This window comes from Cervus elaphus, chromosome 33 (assembly GCF_910594005.1).
Source record: "Cervus elaphus chromosome 33, mCerEla1.1, whole genome shotgun sequence".
Taxonomy (NCBI): domain Eukaryota; kingdom Metazoa; phylum Chordata; class Mammalia; order Artiodactyla; family Cervidae; genus Cervus; species Cervus elaphus.
In genome coordinates, this window is record NC_057847.1 from 28,039,698 (window position 1) to 28,057,712 (window position 18,015).

Genomic DNA, 18,015 nt, shown 5'->3' on the forward strand with positions numbered 1-18,015 from the left:
TCAAAGGATGTGTCAATCACAAATAAATGAACCTCATATGGATTCGGCTTCGAACAAACGGTAACAAAAAAAAATTTTTTTTTAATCGAACACCAATCGCCTATTTGATGAAATTAAGGAATCACTATTCATTTGGGGGGAGGGTGCAACAATGATATGGTAGTATTACAGTTTTTTTGTTTTGTAGATATAATACTGCATATTATAAGTCTTTTTTTAAAATAATCCAGTGGTAGGGAGGGAATGTATGTAGGAATAGATCAAACAAGGTTGGTCATGTGTTGATAATTCTAGGAGCAGGTAATGAGCACAACGGTTTAATTATACTCATCTTTCTGCTTTTGTATCTATTTGGAATTTTCTATAACAAAAAGTTTAAAATTATAAATCTAAAACTTCCCAGGTATCAAAGTAAATGTCAACTACACGATTATCTTAAAAGCCAAAAAAAAATCTGTTTGTAATTAAGAAAATAAAAATTTTCACCGAACTTAAAAGTAAGCTAAAAACAGAAAGTAAGAGTTTTTTTCCCTCTTAAGATCATTATTTTCCTCTAACTCCCCTTGGCAACAATGCCAAGTGAAGTCTCCCTTTAAGGTAGTGGATTTCAACTGGGATGAGTATCACAATCATTTGCAGAGCTTTTAAGAAATCCAGATGCAAGGTCCCACTTTCAGTGTGCATCATGAGTCTCTCTGGTGTTGCTCCACTAAAGGTTCTGATGCACATCAATAATTAACAAACAGCCTGCTTAGAAATAGCAAGGAAAAATAAGAAAGCTTTCTTAAGTGAATAATGCAAAGAAATAGAGCAGAACAACAGAATGGGAAAGATCTCTTCAAGAAAAGAGATACCAAGGGAACATTACAAGAAAAGATGGGCACAATAAAGGACAGAAATGGCAAGGACCTAACAGAAGCAGAAGAGATTAAGAAGAGTGGCAAGAATACACAGAAAAACTACACAGTAATGTCTTAATGACCTGGATAACCACAATAGTGTGGTCATTCACCTGGAGCCAGACATCCTGGAGTGTGTAATCAAGTGGGTCTTAAGAAGCATTACTATGAACAAAGCTAGTGGAAGTGACGGAATTCCAGCTGAGCTATTTAAAATCCTAAAAGATGGTGCTGTTAAAATGCTGCACTCAATATGCCAGCAGATTTGGAAAACTCAGCAGTGGCCATAAGACTAGAAAAGGTCAGTTTTCATTCCAATCCCAAAGCAAGGCAATGCCAAAGAATGCTCAAACTACCATACAATTGTGCTCATTTCACATGCTAGCAAGGTAATGCTCAAAATCTTTCAAGCGAGGCTTCAATAGTACTTGCACTGAGAACTTCCAGATGTATAAGCTGGATGTAGGAAAGGGAGAAGAACTAGAGATCAAATTGTCAACATCCGATGGATCACAGAAAAAGCAAGGGAATTCTAGAAAAAACATCTACTTTTGCTTCATTTTCTACACTAAAACCGTTGACTATGTGGATGACAACAAACTGTGAAAATTCTTAAAGAGGTGGAAATACCAGACCACTTTACTGCCTCCTGAGAAACCTGTATGCAGGTCAAGAAGCACCAGTTAGAACTGGACATGGAACAATGGACTGGTTCAAAATTGGGAAAGGAGTATGTCAAGCTTATTTAACTTATATGCAGAATACATCATGTGAAATGCTGGGCTAGATGAATCACAAGCTGGAATCAGACATGCAGATGATGGTACAAAGTGAAGAAGAATTAAAGAGCCTCTTAATAAGGGTGAAAAAGGAGAGTGAAAGGGCTGGCTTAAAACTCAACATTCAAAAACTAAGATCATGGCATCTGGTTCCATCACTTCATGGCAAATAGATGGGGAAAACGTGGAAAACAGTGAATGATTTTCCTGGGCTCCAAAATCACTGTGGTGACTGCAGCAACGAAATTAAAAGACGCTTGCTCCTTGGAAGAAAAGCTACGATAAACCTAGACAGTGTTTTCCAAAGCAGAGACATTACTTTGCCGACAAAGGTCCATATAGTCAAAGCTATGGTTTTTCCAATAGTCATGTACGGATGTGAGAGTTAGAACATACAGAAGGCTGAGCACCAAAGAATTTGATGCTTTTGAATTGTGATGCTGGAGAAGACTCTTGAGAGTCCCTTGGACAGCAAGGAGATCAAACCAGCCCATCCTAAAAGAAATCAACCCTGAATATTCACTGGAAGGACTGATGAAGCTGAAGCTCCAATACTTTGGCCACCTGATGTGAACTCATTGGAAAAAACCTTGACGCTGGGAAAGAATGAAGGCAGGAGAAGGGGATGACAGAGGATAAGATTGGATGGCATCACCAACTTAATGGACATGAGTTTGAGCAAACTCTGGGAGACAGTAAAGGACAGAGAAGCCTGGCATGCTGCAGTCCATGGGGTTGCAAAGAGCTGGACACAACTTAGTGACTGAACAACAAGGTCTATAAATCCTGAGGTGATTATATACTTCAAGACAATCCCATTTTTAGGCAATTTTATGGTCTCTCATCAAAGAACAGTTGTTCACAGTCATGTGCACATACATGTTCAACTCTAAGAATATATATTGGTACAATATTTTTTTTAATTTGAAATACTGGTAAAACTATTTTGGAAAATTGCTCAGCAGTATCAACTGAAAGCATGCATATCTCATGGCCAAGTATTTCCCTCCTAAGTATATGCCAAACAGAAACAAGTGCTTATGTTCACCAAGAGACACCTACAACTATGCTCATAGCAGCATTATCCATAACCCAACCCCAAACTACAATCAACCCACATACCATCAGCAGCAGAATGGGTAAATTATAGTATACTTACATAAGGGAATACTATATGCCTGAGACAATGAACAATCTAACAATATACAACTACATTCAACAAAATGGAATGACTCTCACAAACATAATGAACAAAAAAGCCAAACACAAATAAGTACGTATCATATGATTCCATTTTTATAAAATATGAACAATTTAATATACTAATTTGATTAAAACACATAAAAATTATATATAAAGTGAAAAGATTGTGGAATGTCTCAGGAAATTATTAATAAAATTCTTCATCTAATTCAGTGGACTATGATGCAGCCAGAGGAAAAGAGCAGGATGCATTAAAACTGGGTAAAAGATTATATTAAAAATAAAAATACAATAAATGGCAATATGTTTCCAAATTTATAAAATGTAATTAGAAACCTTTGGTAATTTTTTCAAGTTTAATTTAGAAAACATGGTCATCCAAGGATTAACAATTTTCCCCCTCAAAGAGAAAGAAAGAACACACACAATACCAAAATTGTTCATTAATATATTAATCCTATATATGACACTGCAAATTGAAATCCCAAATGGATCATCTGAAATACTTTTTAATAGTAATATCTTTTCTTAATTTGATGAGAACTTCTGCCTAAATGGAAGAGAGGCAGCAGGAAAGAGCTGAAGAGGGATACAGGACCTAGACTCTTATTTCAGTGCTACCAATAACTAGCTTTAAGGCTTTGGAGAAGTCATTTCATCACTGCAGGCCCCTACTTCCTCATTTGCAGAACAAAAGTTCTGTTATCAGTGGTTCTGAACTTTGACTATACATTGTAATCCCCCTAATCATGGAGGGATTTTCAAAATTATGGTGTTGCCAAGTCTCCTTAGATATTATGATTTAATCAGTCTCAGGTGCCAGGTGAGCACTAAAAGTTTTAAAAATTGCCAAGGTGATTCTAATATGACCAAAACTGAGAGCTACTGAACTAGATGATGTCTAAAGGTCACTGCTGCTCTAAAATTCTTACAAACAAAAGGTCTGCAAATACATCTGCCAAAAAGAACGAATCAAAAGAATGTATTGTTTCTTGAACAACAGATAGCATTTGAATAATCAAAGGCAGCTCACTATAGTACATGGTGAAAATAAACACTGAATGGTCAAGAGACAAACCATATATATATATTTTTTAGTTCTTTACATTATGTATTGGGTTAAATAGTGTCCTGCCCACCCCAGCCCCCCAACTCACTGCCAAATTCAAGTCTGTTTGGAACTTGTAAATGTGACGTTATTGGAAAAAGGGTCTTTTGCAGACTTAATTAAACTGGGGTTATACTGCTTAGAGTAGGCCCTGAATCTAGCATGACTATTGTCTTAAAAGAAGAGAAAAATCTTGACAGACATGTAGGGAGAGTGCCATGTGACAACAGGCAGAAACTGAAGTGATGTACCTGGAAGCCAAAAAGCACAAGATTGTTGGCAACCCTGAAAACTAGAAAAGAGAGAGGGAAAGAAGGATGGATTCTTCCTCAGAGCCTCCAAAAGTAACCAACCTTGCCAACACCTTGATTTCAGACTTCTAGCCTCCTGTGAGAGAATAAATTTCTGTTGTTTTAAGTTACTCAGTTTGTGACAATCTAATATGGCAGCCCCAGGAAATGAATACAGTAATTCTATATTTTTCTGGGGGAACCTGGGGAGCTCTAGATTAATAACCAAAGAGTCCCTATAGTAAATCCATGAACATAACAGTGAGGTACTCTCCAGAGAACTGGGAAATAAGTACGTCCTCACTTGAATCAAGATAGAAATAAACAGATTCTCATTAAAAAGAAACAATTCCAAGGGCAGAAACACCTTTCTATACAACCTGAAAGAAGATAGTAACTTTTTGAGAAGGAATGTATGTATCCATTAAAAGAAATGGAAATATAAAGAAACAATCTTATAAGAAAACTGAAGAAATGCCTAATTCAAGCACTGTTCTGGAGACACTGTCTCCGTCAACAGACTCTGAAAATTACCACCTATGGCAGGGTTATCTCTATGTGAAGACGAATGAATGAATGAATCAGGCTATCCTTGCTTGATGCTATTAAACATTCAAATTAGAAAACGTCTTTTGCTCCAATTCCTTGCTCACCAAGCAACCTTCTGATTATAATTTGGTTTCCCATGCGGGTTGTCCAGTACAGGGAAACAATGAACTGGTCAGGCAAGTATGAGCACTAAAAGTTTTAAAAATTGCCAAGGTGATTCTAATATGACCAAAACTGAGAGCTACTGGACTAGATGATGTCTAAAGGTCACTGCTGCTCTAAAATTCTTACAAACAAAAGGTCTGCAAATACATCTGCCAAAAAGAACGAATCAAAAGAATTCTGGGCCTTCTGGCAGTTACTTCTCATTGTAAATTAACAAATTGACCTTCTCCAATGTATCAGTGTCTTAGACACCTGTGAGTTCTAATTAGCACTCCCTAGCTAATCAACTCCAGTAGACTGATAAAACTGAATTTCTGAATATGCAAAGGACAGGCTGGACACTGGCCAACAACAAGTTATTACAGTAAATGTTGCCCTGGAGGCCTGGGTCCTGATGGTCAGTCAGCATTTTCCAAGAAACATCCCAACTTCAGAGCATTTCTTCATTTTAATTTGTCTAGTAGGTGCATAGTTGCTATTAGAAGCATTAGTTAATTATAATTCTATATATGTATAACTAATTATAATATTTAATATTAAATAAATTATAAACTTAATATTAAATAAAATTTAAATATTAAATATTTAATATAATATATAATGATTATAATTAATTAATAATTAATTATAATTCGATATAGTCTCTTTAACCCTGTTTTAATGCAGGGTTAAATAGAAGCATTAAATAGGTTAAAGCTTTTCAAGGAAGGAGGGAATTTAAGACATCAGAAACTGTGAAAAAATTTTAAGGTATATATGGACTACAAAAGCTCAAGAACTACCTAGTCTGAGAAATACATTAATGATTTTAACTTTGTCACTTTACAGTAAATATGCTACTGAGAGGCATCAGTTCTGAGATTAGAATATACTGTGCATATATTAATACATTTTGTCCTCCAAATAAATAATTCTTATATTTTAAGAGTAATCTGTAGTAAGTACAGTTAAATATGGTTGGAATATTAATCTCACTTATCAGGTCTACCCCTAATCAAGTGTTCATGGAATCCTCAAGTTATCGTCAAGATAACTATTCTATTCCTCCTACCATTTTTCAGGACTGCCAAAGTACTTCTGTTGTGAATTTTCAAAATTTGGTATTTTAAAAAGTTAACTATATTAGAAGCAATATCTTGGTTGGTTTAAATTAAACTTCATAAAAATGCGGAAACTATCTATCTTCTTCATTAAAAATAACTGAGTTCAAAAAAGTAAAAAAAAAAACAATTTGATGATCCAGAACCCTGTTACTGCATTAAAATCCCTGACTCTGCAAAAACTAGAAGATGACAGAAGATAGATTACTTGAAACTTAAATTTGAGGCAGTACCAAACTGAGACTTCAAGTGGTAGACAGAGGACTTACAGAAAGGGAGAAAAAAGAATCTTGTTTCGCTATCAGGGCACAGACAGATCTTAAAGGATACAAAGATACACCAATATCTAATGATTCATTCTTCCAGTTTATGGGGACTCAATTCCTAGAGTCAGAAAAACTTAGCAAGTAGAGGCAAAGAGAAAAACATTTAAAGTCTGTTAAAGTTATGAATTTGAAGATACTGGTTTAAAAAGCTTAAAGCTTTTTAAGCTGGAACAATGTTTTTACGAAGAGATTATCTTACAATTTTGCCTATTATTCATTATCATTGTATTGGAGAGCAGAGAGGCTCTACCAAGTTTTTTAGGGAAGAAATGAAGACCAGTAGCACAATTACCCATGAAGTATAAACCCAGAATCAAAGCAATAATGACTTTGGGAGTCATAATATGGCCAAATAAAAAAACACTTAGCAGATTGTTGTTCTTTCTTCCTTCATAGACTAGAACTATTTGTGTGATGAAAAGTCAGAATAAAAAAGTAGTTCTTCTGATATAGTTTTGAGGGTACGTCATCTTCTATAAAATCACCCTGTTCTGTGTTGTCCTATTCTTTGGTTACTAACATTAGAGTGACCAAAGAACAGGGTGGTGGGGGGAAGGGAGAGCCATGTACTACAGCTGAATGAATAAATGAGTCTTCTATATAAAGCTTAAGAAGGAAACAATGCCTAGCTCAATTAGCAAAGAAAGAGATATGGCTGGCTGTCATTCTTATTCAGTAGGCAGTTTTACATTGAAATACAGGAAAATACAAAAACAAAAAATATGAACCACCAATCAACCAGCTGTGTAGTACCACAAAATAAGCACCAGTCAGTCCACTGTCACAGATGTAAGTAGTGTTCTTATTTAGGCAAGATGAAGTCTTCATTTTCTAGTTGTATTTGGTGGTATATTTAAGAATGGAAGCCTCAAATTTAAAGATAAAAGGATGGCAAACTGAAGCCCTGAGATATTAAAAATAATAAATCTACAAATAGATAAAAAGACTCTTTTCAAATACTGAAAAAGGGTACTGGCCAACAATCTAAGATGTAAGGTATCCAGATATCCAGAAATCTAGCCACTTAGGTGGCCACCTACAGCATAAAGAGAAACAATTGGCTTCATCTCTCCAATTCTGCATCTTGCTTTGTTTTTGCTAGCTGAATTATGCATTTCTTTGCTTATAGACGTGAGAATCTTCTACCTCTACCTTTCTCCACTGTATAAATCGCATTCAAAAACAAAAATTCAAGAGCAATCCGGGAAAGAAAACAGATGATAAACTAAATACATTAACACTCTGCCTGATCTCCATGGAGGAGAAAAGGAGGAACTGAATGAACACTGTGAAGTCTCTATAATGCTAGATAGACACTGTGTTAAACAGTTTTTAATAAATTTTCCTTCATTAGACTTAAATGCTATTTTTAATGCCTGCTAATTAATCCCAAACGTGCTTAGTCACTCAGTCATGTCCGACTCCTTGTGACCCCATGGACTGTATAGCCTGTCAGGCTCCTCTGTCCAGAGGGATTCTTCAGGCAAGAATACTGGGGTGGGTTGCCATGCCTTCCTCCAGGGGATCTTCCCAAACCAGGGATAGAACACAGGTCTCCTGCATTGTAGGCAGATTCTTTACCATCTGAGCCACCAGGGAAGTCCAAGAAAACTGGAGGTGGGTAGCCTATCCCTTCCCCAAGGGAACTTTCCAACTCAGGAATCAAACCAGGGTCTCCTACGTTGCAGGCAGATTCTTTACCAGGAAAGTCAATCCCAAACATGAAAACGTTCAATTTTAAGAGACAGTTTTCTAACTCACTTCCTACAACACTGAAAGAAACCATCAGGAAAGGACAAGAGTGAATAGTGAGTTCATGCCTGATTTCAAAGGTCAACATTTGATAAATAAATGATTCCACTGTAATAGTAAAGAAAATCTCTTCAGAGCACCAGGTTTTCTCAAAGAAACTGAAGAATCAAAGTTAGGATAAGGCAGATGAAAACATGACAAAACACAGCTTAAAATTTAACTTATTTTAAATAGAATCTGCTGTTCTAAGAATGCAACTTTGTCAGCAACAATGTAACACTGCAGAAAAGTTAGACAGCAAAGTAAAGGCACTTCGGATTTGCCTTGAGAGACTTTCAATAATTCAGGGCAAAGTCACATATTTCTGGAATTGTTGGAGGATCAGGAAGCACTTCATAACATAAAAGGTTTTTCGAGGCTTATTTAAACACAAACAACTTGTATTATGTACTGTGGTCAACAAAAATATACATGCATCCATAAGTATTTACTTATGTATAAGTATTTATAATAAATTTACTTATTTAATATAAAATGATTTTAATATGAAATAATATAAATAAATTTACTTATAATAATTTATAAGCATTTACACAGTACTTTCCTAATGGCTCAAGTTTATGGCACAGTCTTATTGTACAACAGTTTTTATCTATCTTTTCTCCAGCTTCCATCAGCTCTGAGTCACTGCAGTTCTGAACATCTTCTAAAAGCTCTTCAAAGAGCAAAGGCTTTTGTGCCAGGCTATAGAGGAGCTATATGAGAGTCATGTGAGATCTTCAGAGGCTTTTCCCCCAGCTCAGTTCAGAGTAAGAAGCTCTATGCTTGAAATGCCAGAAGTGGTGGGACAACTGGTCTTGGTTATGAGTGGAGTTACCATACCTGTGAGCATATTTTTAAAAAACTTCAATATCTAGTTTTCACTCATATTCTGTGTAACTTACTAGGTTTGATTTATCAGTAAATCTTTCCAAGCTATTAGGAGGCTTTTCATCTTTTCCATGCGGTATTAGAGCACCACCTTGTGTCAGAAACCTGAGCACCTGATCAGACATCTGTTTTTAGATACCTTAGTTGTCCAAAGTTTTACTGTCCAGTCAAATGATGAAGTGACAAAAAGATGTGAGAAGTCCACTGCTCCAACAGCTGAATGACAATGAATGCCAGTAATTGGTCCTTGATGTCCCTCGAACATCTCACTGATTCCAGCTTTGCTATTTCATAAGAGTGAAAATAGTGAAATCTCTTGTAAGTAGACCACTTACAAATACATGTTATCACAGATTTATCTATTATTATACTTTGACACAATTTCAACAAACTTAACTCGTGCTCATAACACATCAAAATAATTATGTTGAGTGTTACTCTATCCATATCTGATAACACCACTAAAGCAGTATTAAGTACATTTTGGAACCATAAACATCATGCTATTGATGACAGAACTCAAAAGTCCAATATCTAAGGTTCTGAGGTGGTGGAATAGAGACAAAGGGATGCTACATGTAAGAGAGAGAACCTTGGTTACTTTTAAAACAAACACTTTCAAGTGAAGGTGATCTGTATTTGTGATGAAATCTGGACACTCAATTTTTTTTTTACAGGAAGCAATTGATAAAGTACAGCTAGACAATTTCAAAACAGATTGAACAGCAGGAGAAATACTAGTCAATTTAAAATGTGTACGTGACATTACTGTACAATTATCAGGAGAAGTGAACTTTGAGCCAAGAATGCTCAATGTCCAAATAAATCGAAATGGAAAAACAGTTGAAAATCTTATTTACAACTTTAAAGGTCAGTATGTAGTATGTGAATTTTTGCATTTGTAACTGCGGAATGTTACTTCCTACCACTAACTTTTGTGAGCACGTCCACATATATGAAAATCACAACACACCACACCCCTCAAAATCTATTACTAGAACACATTATGATCTAAAATGACCTTTTATTTTTAAAAAGTATTTAATTTCATATACCTGAACTTAAATAACCTGTCACAAATAAGTGGCTCTAGGAGAGATTTCTACTTGAATTAAGAGGCAAATTGTTTAATAAGATTATTCAAGGGAGAATTTTAAATAATTGCAAATTTCAGTTTAGATTTACCTGCCATGGCGACATGCTGTGTACACAGAACCTTCCTCACTTCCAACAACGAAGTTGTTGACATCTCCAACAGGGAAGGACATAGATGTCACAGCGACTGCCTTTGACTGTTTATGAACTAATTCCATGCTATCCTACACAGAAAAAATTGAGATTATTTTGTAAACTTACAATTTTTAAATTTTTAAGAACATTTTCTAGTCTTAGTTCTTTTACTATACTACTTACATAAATTTAATTGATTAAAAGCAGGTTTCAAAATGAAGTATATATATCACAGATTATATTTAATACATGCTTAGATTTATAAACTGTTACTATAATACTATTATAAAACATCTATGAAAAATATAAGCTGGGGTTTATAGACTTAAAAAAAATACCAATATTGCCTCAAAACTTCAGAGTTTTCCTAGTTTAACCTACCTGTGGATGGGAAAGCATGTCCAGACTCCACGAACAAATTTTTCCATCAGTAGAGATACTAATCAGATTGTGAGCATTCTGCGTTCCAACAACATTTACACAATATACAGGATGCTAAAGAAAGAAATATTAAAGAAAGTTCTCTGTAATTATTTTCACCAAAAAGATGAAATAATTTTTACTGTATCATCACAGGTATTGTTTCATATCCAAACAGTCTCACATCATAAGGGTATTTTTAATGTGAAGTTTGATCCTATTCTGTGGATTAACAAAAGATTATCTTAAAAGAGAGATAAGTTTCTAATAAAATAGATTTCCAAAAATACAAAAAAAAAAAAAAGGCTTCATTCTTAGTTGCTAAATGATGAGGAATTCACACATCAAAGGAAACACATTTTGAGACTATTTTGACAGATGCAACTAAGTATTTAATGATGAAGGAGACCTAATGGAAGCAGCCTCTTTACTCACTGTGTGTGCCGCAGCCGACAGCGGAGTCCTCTGCACGGGAGTTCTTTTATTGCTACGGTTATCCCACAGCACAATCTGGCCTGAGTATGTACCACCCACAACCAGATTTGGATGAAATTTTGCAAACGTAGCAGACATAACGGCTGACTGCAAATAAGTAAGATTTTTATATTTAAGGGTCAAATGAAAGAAATATGACAAGTTATAAGAATAAATCTATAACCAAAAACATTTTCCCCTTTATTGTAAGCTACCAGAGAATAAAACCATCAGTAAATACACTTAAAAATGTCATATTTTTTAAGAACATAAAGATACAGCTCTAGAATAGTTTTGCTTAAGTCGAATGTAATGACTGTTTACAGAAATATTTAAGCAATTTATCCAACAAAGCAAAAACTATTTGATTACAGCATTAAATCCAAAGATAACTGGCTCTACTTTATCCTTTGACAGAAATCTGACAACAGGGTATAATGCTAGTTTTGATTCAGTTAAGTGTTTTGCAGAATTATTATATTATTAAAAGATAACTTATGCAACCACAAAGGCTTGCAAATTCTAACCTCCCACTAAATCCACTTTAAAAATCTGCATCTGTTTCCTACTTCAAACATATGTTTCTACTTAAAACTATCTAGTTCCAACTCCTCAGGCCATGTATAAGTAATTCAGTGGGCCAACCATCTAATTGTATATTCAGCAAGTAAGTTCCTGAGAAACTCACTGCAGGAAAGACATTTTATAAAAGATTCCTTTTATACAATCAATCACAATAACAAGAAATCACAACAGCAAAGGACTTTAGGTGTGATTAAACATAAGAGACATCAGAAAAGCTAGAAAACAGAGATCATGTCGAAGGAAGTCTTCAGTTTTTTGTTAACATCTGTTTGCAAATATGGGGTGGTTTAGTAAATGCCAATCCAATGAAATCATTATGTTGACAAGAAAAGAAAAAAGGCACTGTCTAAATTCATTAGTGAATTCTTAAACTGGGGGAAGACTGCTAAAAGACTATCTTACCTGGCAGTGAAACACATACTCTGGAGTAGTTTTTTTGTATTTCATATTCCATACAAGGGCCACACCGTCAGGCTCATGAGGAGCATCTTCGTTGTTGTTATAGGAAGCCACCAGTAATTCTGGATACTGCTCATAAGAATCAAATGGGGAAAAAATGCTATGCATAATAACTCTTTTACATTCCTAGTCACTCAACTGTTTTTATTATTCTGAAAATGCAAATTCCTAATCCTTCATCAAGAAATACATCTCTAGAGTTATGCTCTCTGCAACATTAGTAAAACTTTCAATTAGTAAGGTTATTTTAAAGGTCTTAATGCTAAAACATTTTATTAAAATGTGTTGCAATTCTATCCAAAGGATAGAATTAAAATGGGTAAGCAATTAAAATAAGTAAAACTAAGCTGTGGCATAAATAAATAAATAGTGTTCCCAATCCTTTCTTCCTAAGTACATAAGGCAGCCATAACATTAGAGCAACCATAACATTAGAGTCATCATCCATTGTTATAATATACATTAATTATACAAAGTTTCCATAATTAAAATACAACTATCTGCTTACTGTAATTCAAAAATGGGTAAATAGAAACCAATTTTGTTGTTGTAATTTACCTGAGATGACCAATCCAAACAACTAACAACCCGATGCTTTGACCAACGTTCGTCAAAAAATTGTCGATTTAACGACAGTTTAGCACCTGCTTGAATCTCTCTACAGAAAAAAAACAAAAACAAAAAACCAACAACTGTGTTATAACTTCTCACTCTTAAAGTAAACATTGTTAACACCATAATTTTAGCAACTATACTTGCCCTTCTTTGTCTTCCAAATCTCTTCCACTATAGTCAAAGAAGATGTTAATCTGCTCTGAAAGAGCTCTTTCTACAATTCTTGTGGAATGGTCAAAGAAACTTAAAAATTCCTCAGAGTGCAAGATTTGCTGCTTTTCTTCTTCAGTCAGCTCATGAGGAGGAGCTGTAAAACAAATGTTTTTCTAAAGTCTGATTTATGCCACTCAAATCATGTCACCTCACTATCATAATTTGGATCAATGAATGTCACTCGTTTTTCAAGCAGATTACCTCTTTGATTTAGTGCATAAATAATAAAAAACAATCTTAACAGGAATCAATAAAATTTTTTAAATTCTTTTTTTTAAGTTAAATTCTTTTAAGATACCTTTACTATCACTTTCTTCATCTTTCTTTAAAGTTTTCTCTTCCTCAGGTTCAATAGGTGGTTTAGGAGTCACCACATCATCTTCTTCTTCTTCATCTGAATAAAAACAAAACAGTAACACAAAAATTATTTTTATGACAATAATTGATAGCTCTTGAGGTAATTATTTCAGAAAGTATTACAACTTTTCAGGTAAAAGCAAAAGTGAACCACTCATAAAAGGAGTAGAAACAATGTAAATTTTATCAATACAATTTTTAAAAAAGAATTAAGTGGAACTTCTTTATACATACCTAACATGGTAAGTCAGCAACAGCCATATCAAATTCTGTAGCTACATAAACTGAAATAAGATATATAAGCAACTAGGATGAGTTCCTCATGGAAATCTCTAAAAGCTTGCAAGCATTTATCATTCCAGACAGAACAACATGCAACTCCTACATAGTTTTATGTAGCATGCTGACACATTAATGCTGTAAAATGAAGAAAATCAAATGTCTAAAATAGCCTACAGAGCTGGCTGCTTACTTGTGATCTGAAACCATCAGTGTCTAATGGATCTTCATATGGCATAAAGACGGCTTACATTAACTCTCAGGTTGCTATTTGAGAGGCAGATTTTAAAGATAATAGCTACGAGACCACATTTTCTATTCTGTCATTTTAAATGCAAGTCTCATTATCTACTGTTATATGATGTGGCAATAAGCACTTAAAATAATGTTTTCTTAACTTGAATAAAAATACACATTGAGACAATAGACAATGTTTATAAGACTTTTAAAAATGACTAACTCTTCTCTTATACAACCAAACCAGGAAATAACTTTAAATTACTTATTTTAAAATGTTATAGAACATACAACTCTGCCTACCTCCTCTTTCACTACATACGGAGATGGATTTTTATGAAGAAAATGCTTATTTTTATTGCCTAAACAGATGCGTCATTTGTCTATGAGGGAATGGCAGCAGGCATCTGTAGCAGAGTGCATCTCAAGTAATGAGAGCCTATTCAATAAGGGGACTTTACTTGTTATAGTCATTTCCCCGACCCATGTTCAAAATTATCTAAAACACACTAACATACGACATACACAAAAGAATGGTCAAGTATGGGAACCAGCTGCCAAGTCATGGTCCCAGCAGCCAGGCCAGCTGACTAGATAGCAACAACCAGATGGCACTGCTGGGATTGTGTCTTTCTGCTACAAGGTGGCAATGGGATGGCATAACATTCTTCCGCTTGACTGCTTCCAATCCTGTCTCTCCCCAATGGCGAGCCTGTGCAATTACCCACACTCCAGGAGGCCTACAGATAAGCCTTTACCCTGCAAACAAAATGCAGCTTGTAGGCCACACCAGCTGCCAAACCACACACATAGTGTTAGGTTTGGAAAGCTATGAAAATCTTTCTAACTCTATAGTATAAGCAATAAAAATATAACTGTACCTTTAGGAAAGAAAGCTTTAAATGACACTGTATAATGCACACAATGATACAACCTCCAACTTAATCAAAATGATAATGACGTATGCCAATCCTACATTACTTGAAATTGAGCGATTTTTACGTTCTGACAAGTTTACAGAACTAGGATAAATGGCACGAATGATTTCAATATATGCTCATACTTTTGAACCAAATGGTGAAGGTTAAAATTTTTCCTTTCAAGGGCCTCAATCAGCCACAAAGGAAAACAGTAATCACTGTCTTTTCAGCCAGCCCAACCGCATTTGTCAGCCCTTTCTCCGTCAATGCAGCCAGAGCAATCAACCTGCCAAACATTCAGAATGGAAAAACAATCTGAAAATACAGGGTATAATGCACCTGCCAGTGAAAATGGCCATTTCAAGAAAAGCTAGTGATCTCAGTGACCCCGCTGAGGAGGCGGTGGTGCAAAGGGGAAAGAACACGCAAAAGAATTCTTAGTGATCGCCACTCTCTTGCACATTGACACTTCCTTACAAAGCATGCCAATTACAGCTTTTGTGCTACTTAAAAAAATGAAAGCTTTTTTGGGGGCAAAATAATCACACAGAGAAACAGAAAGACAGTACTCCCTTTTAGATGAATTCTCATATACAATGGATTATTAATCTGAGAACAGTGTATGTGGTAACAATTCTATACTGTACTACTCAAACATCACGATGAAATTCTATCATCAAGTCACCTGCCAGTATAATGTAATGAAAATAACTTAATTACACTTAAGCTGACTTTTAGAGTAACAAGATATTTACTTCAATTAAAAATAAAGTCTGAAAATACATACTTTTCCATTTTCATCTAATACTATCAGTTATCAATTTTGTTGACTAGTAAGTTCACTGTATGTAAATCCTAAAATCAAAGACAGGGATCTGAGTCACCCTGGACAGGTCATCCTGAAGCGTTGTGAATTATAAATTACAGCCTCCTATCCACATCATATCTTCCTCTCTCAACTTTGTTGCATTATACGGCTTCTAAGTACCATTTCCAATGACAGGTGTCAAATTCCTGTCATAATGCATATGGTCAGTACTTTAGTGCTAAGTGACCTCATAATCTACACATTTAACAGAAAAGATCATGCTTACAGACACTCTTTTCCTTTTAAAATTTAAAATGTAGATGAAGTATGGTAGACAGTGATCTAACTGCCCACTTCATGGCATCTGTCGTGTTTATTTGCCCATATAGTTTAGTTGTAGCTGAATCATGACTACAATGTATTTAAATACTTGTTTTCAGGATTTTATTTTAGAATGAATGCATTACCTCTTTCTATATGAATTAAAAACTGATTCAAAAACTCAGATACTTAAGAATCAAGCTTCATAAAATGGCTAACACTAAGAAAAATTCCAAGAACATTACAAAATGATCTGCTTTAAAAATATTTTTATTATTAAGCTGATTATCTACACATACCAAATATTTGGCCAAAAAATGCCTAACATCACTATCATTAGAGGCTGTTCCTCTGAAACAAAGTCTTATCAAAAATGAATACAACTAGCTACTAAAAAAGTATTAACATGACCAAAAATATTACAATTCTAAAGATTCTCTAAGCTAGTCCCTATTATATGTAATAAGCCGTAATATATTTAAAACTGAAAAACACTACAACAGAGCAGGAAGACTGAAAAATGGGACTGCCATGTCACATCAATTTATTGATGAATATTCATTGCAATATGCTAAGTAGTTAACTCCATGCTTTCTCTGACAGGGAATCTAAGATTATAAACTGAGCAATAAAGAATGCATAAAAGTAGCAGTTACTTTTAAAATGACAAACCTCTTGTCAATGAATGTTAAGATTAGGTTTAATGAACCATTGAATTTTTACTGAGTTAACATCAAAATTGTGATGTATTTTGGTGAGATGGAAAGAAAAGCGGTCTGTAAATTAAGCTGCACCTAGAAATAACATGAAAGAATGAAATTCCAGTTGTTGGAATAATCTGTTACAATGGAGTAGGTTAATCAAAGTTAAATCATCTGTGAAATGGGTGGCTTTTGTTAAGCTGAAGGAAGGAGTCTTCAGAACAAGTTTTCTCATCTGTATGTCACATTGCGTTAAAGAGCTATCTAAGAATAAGCCACAAAGCACCCTTTGAATTATTTTAAAATATTGTAACACATAACAAGGAATATGCAAGATCCTAGAAAATACTCACTAAAAACTGATACTCTTTAATCTATCATTTATCACAATTAATTCTTAGCACGAGGTCAAAAATAATTCTATATCATTTGTGCATTAATGCTATTTAGGAAACAGTTGTCTATAAATTTATTAACTAGTTTCATCATACTGATGTACTCTATTTTAAGATAGTTTAATATCTTAATGAAGAATTCCTAATTTACAAAGTAGCGTAATTACTCACTACAAAGGAAATTGCCAATGAATTCCAAATATCAGGAAAAATGTGTTGCACATAAAGACATAATTTAATTTATAAAAATTCTACTTATAAGTAACTTCATAAACAAAATGAGACTATTAGAAGGAAATACTTCAATCATAAGTTTAAAATTACATGTTAGATATGAATGATTTTCCTTTAATATTTTCAAAATAATCCTTTCTTTTCTGGTTCAATATCCTTTTTAATCACTTCATTTTGATCCATTTGTCCATAATTTCATATTCTTTTTTTTTTTAATATTCTTATACTTTATTCTTTAAAAATCAACATTAAGAAAATATTAGGACAAAACTTTAGGAATGTATCAGTGGAATTCATTCCTTTTATTTTTTTAAACACCTAGAATCAAATGCAAGGTCACTTGTTTCTTAACAATTTAGATATTTAACAAGGGAAAATTTTAATCAGGAAATATTTTGAATACAGATCTAATGCTAATTTGGGAGATAAATAAAGAGTAATACTTTAATTATACCATTTATTTTAACACAGAATTTGTTTCTCTACATTGTCTCATTTTATGTAAAATTCAAATTTTTATTTAGGCAGTACTGGCATCATTAACACAGATTCTGTTATTTGTGATCTCATAAATATTACACTTTTCTGAGGCCACAATTTTAAATATGCTGATTAAAGTCTTTTATAATGGTTAAGAACAAATGCTTCAATTTTCAATTATTTTTA

At 34.1% G+C, this 18,015-nt stretch overlaps 1 protein-coding gene across 7 annotated transcripts in view; it reads right to left on the reverse strand.

The window, feature by feature from the left end:
* Positions 1-18,015, reverse strand: part of DYNC1I2 (dynein cytoplasmic 1 intermediate chain 2) — a 54,032-nt gene that overhangs the window by 7,462 nt on the left and 28,555 nt on the right. For all 7 annotated transcript variants that reach the window (XM_043894351.1, XM_043894354.1, XM_043894349.1 and 4 more), the window contains 8 exons: positions 13,396-13,491; positions 13,029-13,191; positions 12,828-12,927; positions 12,213-12,338; positions 11,187-11,333; positions 10,713-10,826; positions 10,287-10,420; positions 9,241-9,385 (listed from right to left, as the gene is read on the reverse strand). In XM_043894351.1, coding sequence (XP_043750286.1) covers positions 9,241-9,385; positions 10,287-10,420; positions 10,713-10,826; positions 11,187-11,333; positions 12,213-12,338; positions 12,828-12,927; positions 13,029-13,191; positions 13,396-13,491 — 1,025 coding nt within the window. The remainder of the gene's footprint in view (positions 1-9,240; positions 9,386-10,286; positions 10,421-10,712; positions 10,827-11,186; positions 11,334-12,212; positions 12,339-12,827; positions 12,928-13,028; positions 13,192-13,395; positions 13,492-18,015) is intronic.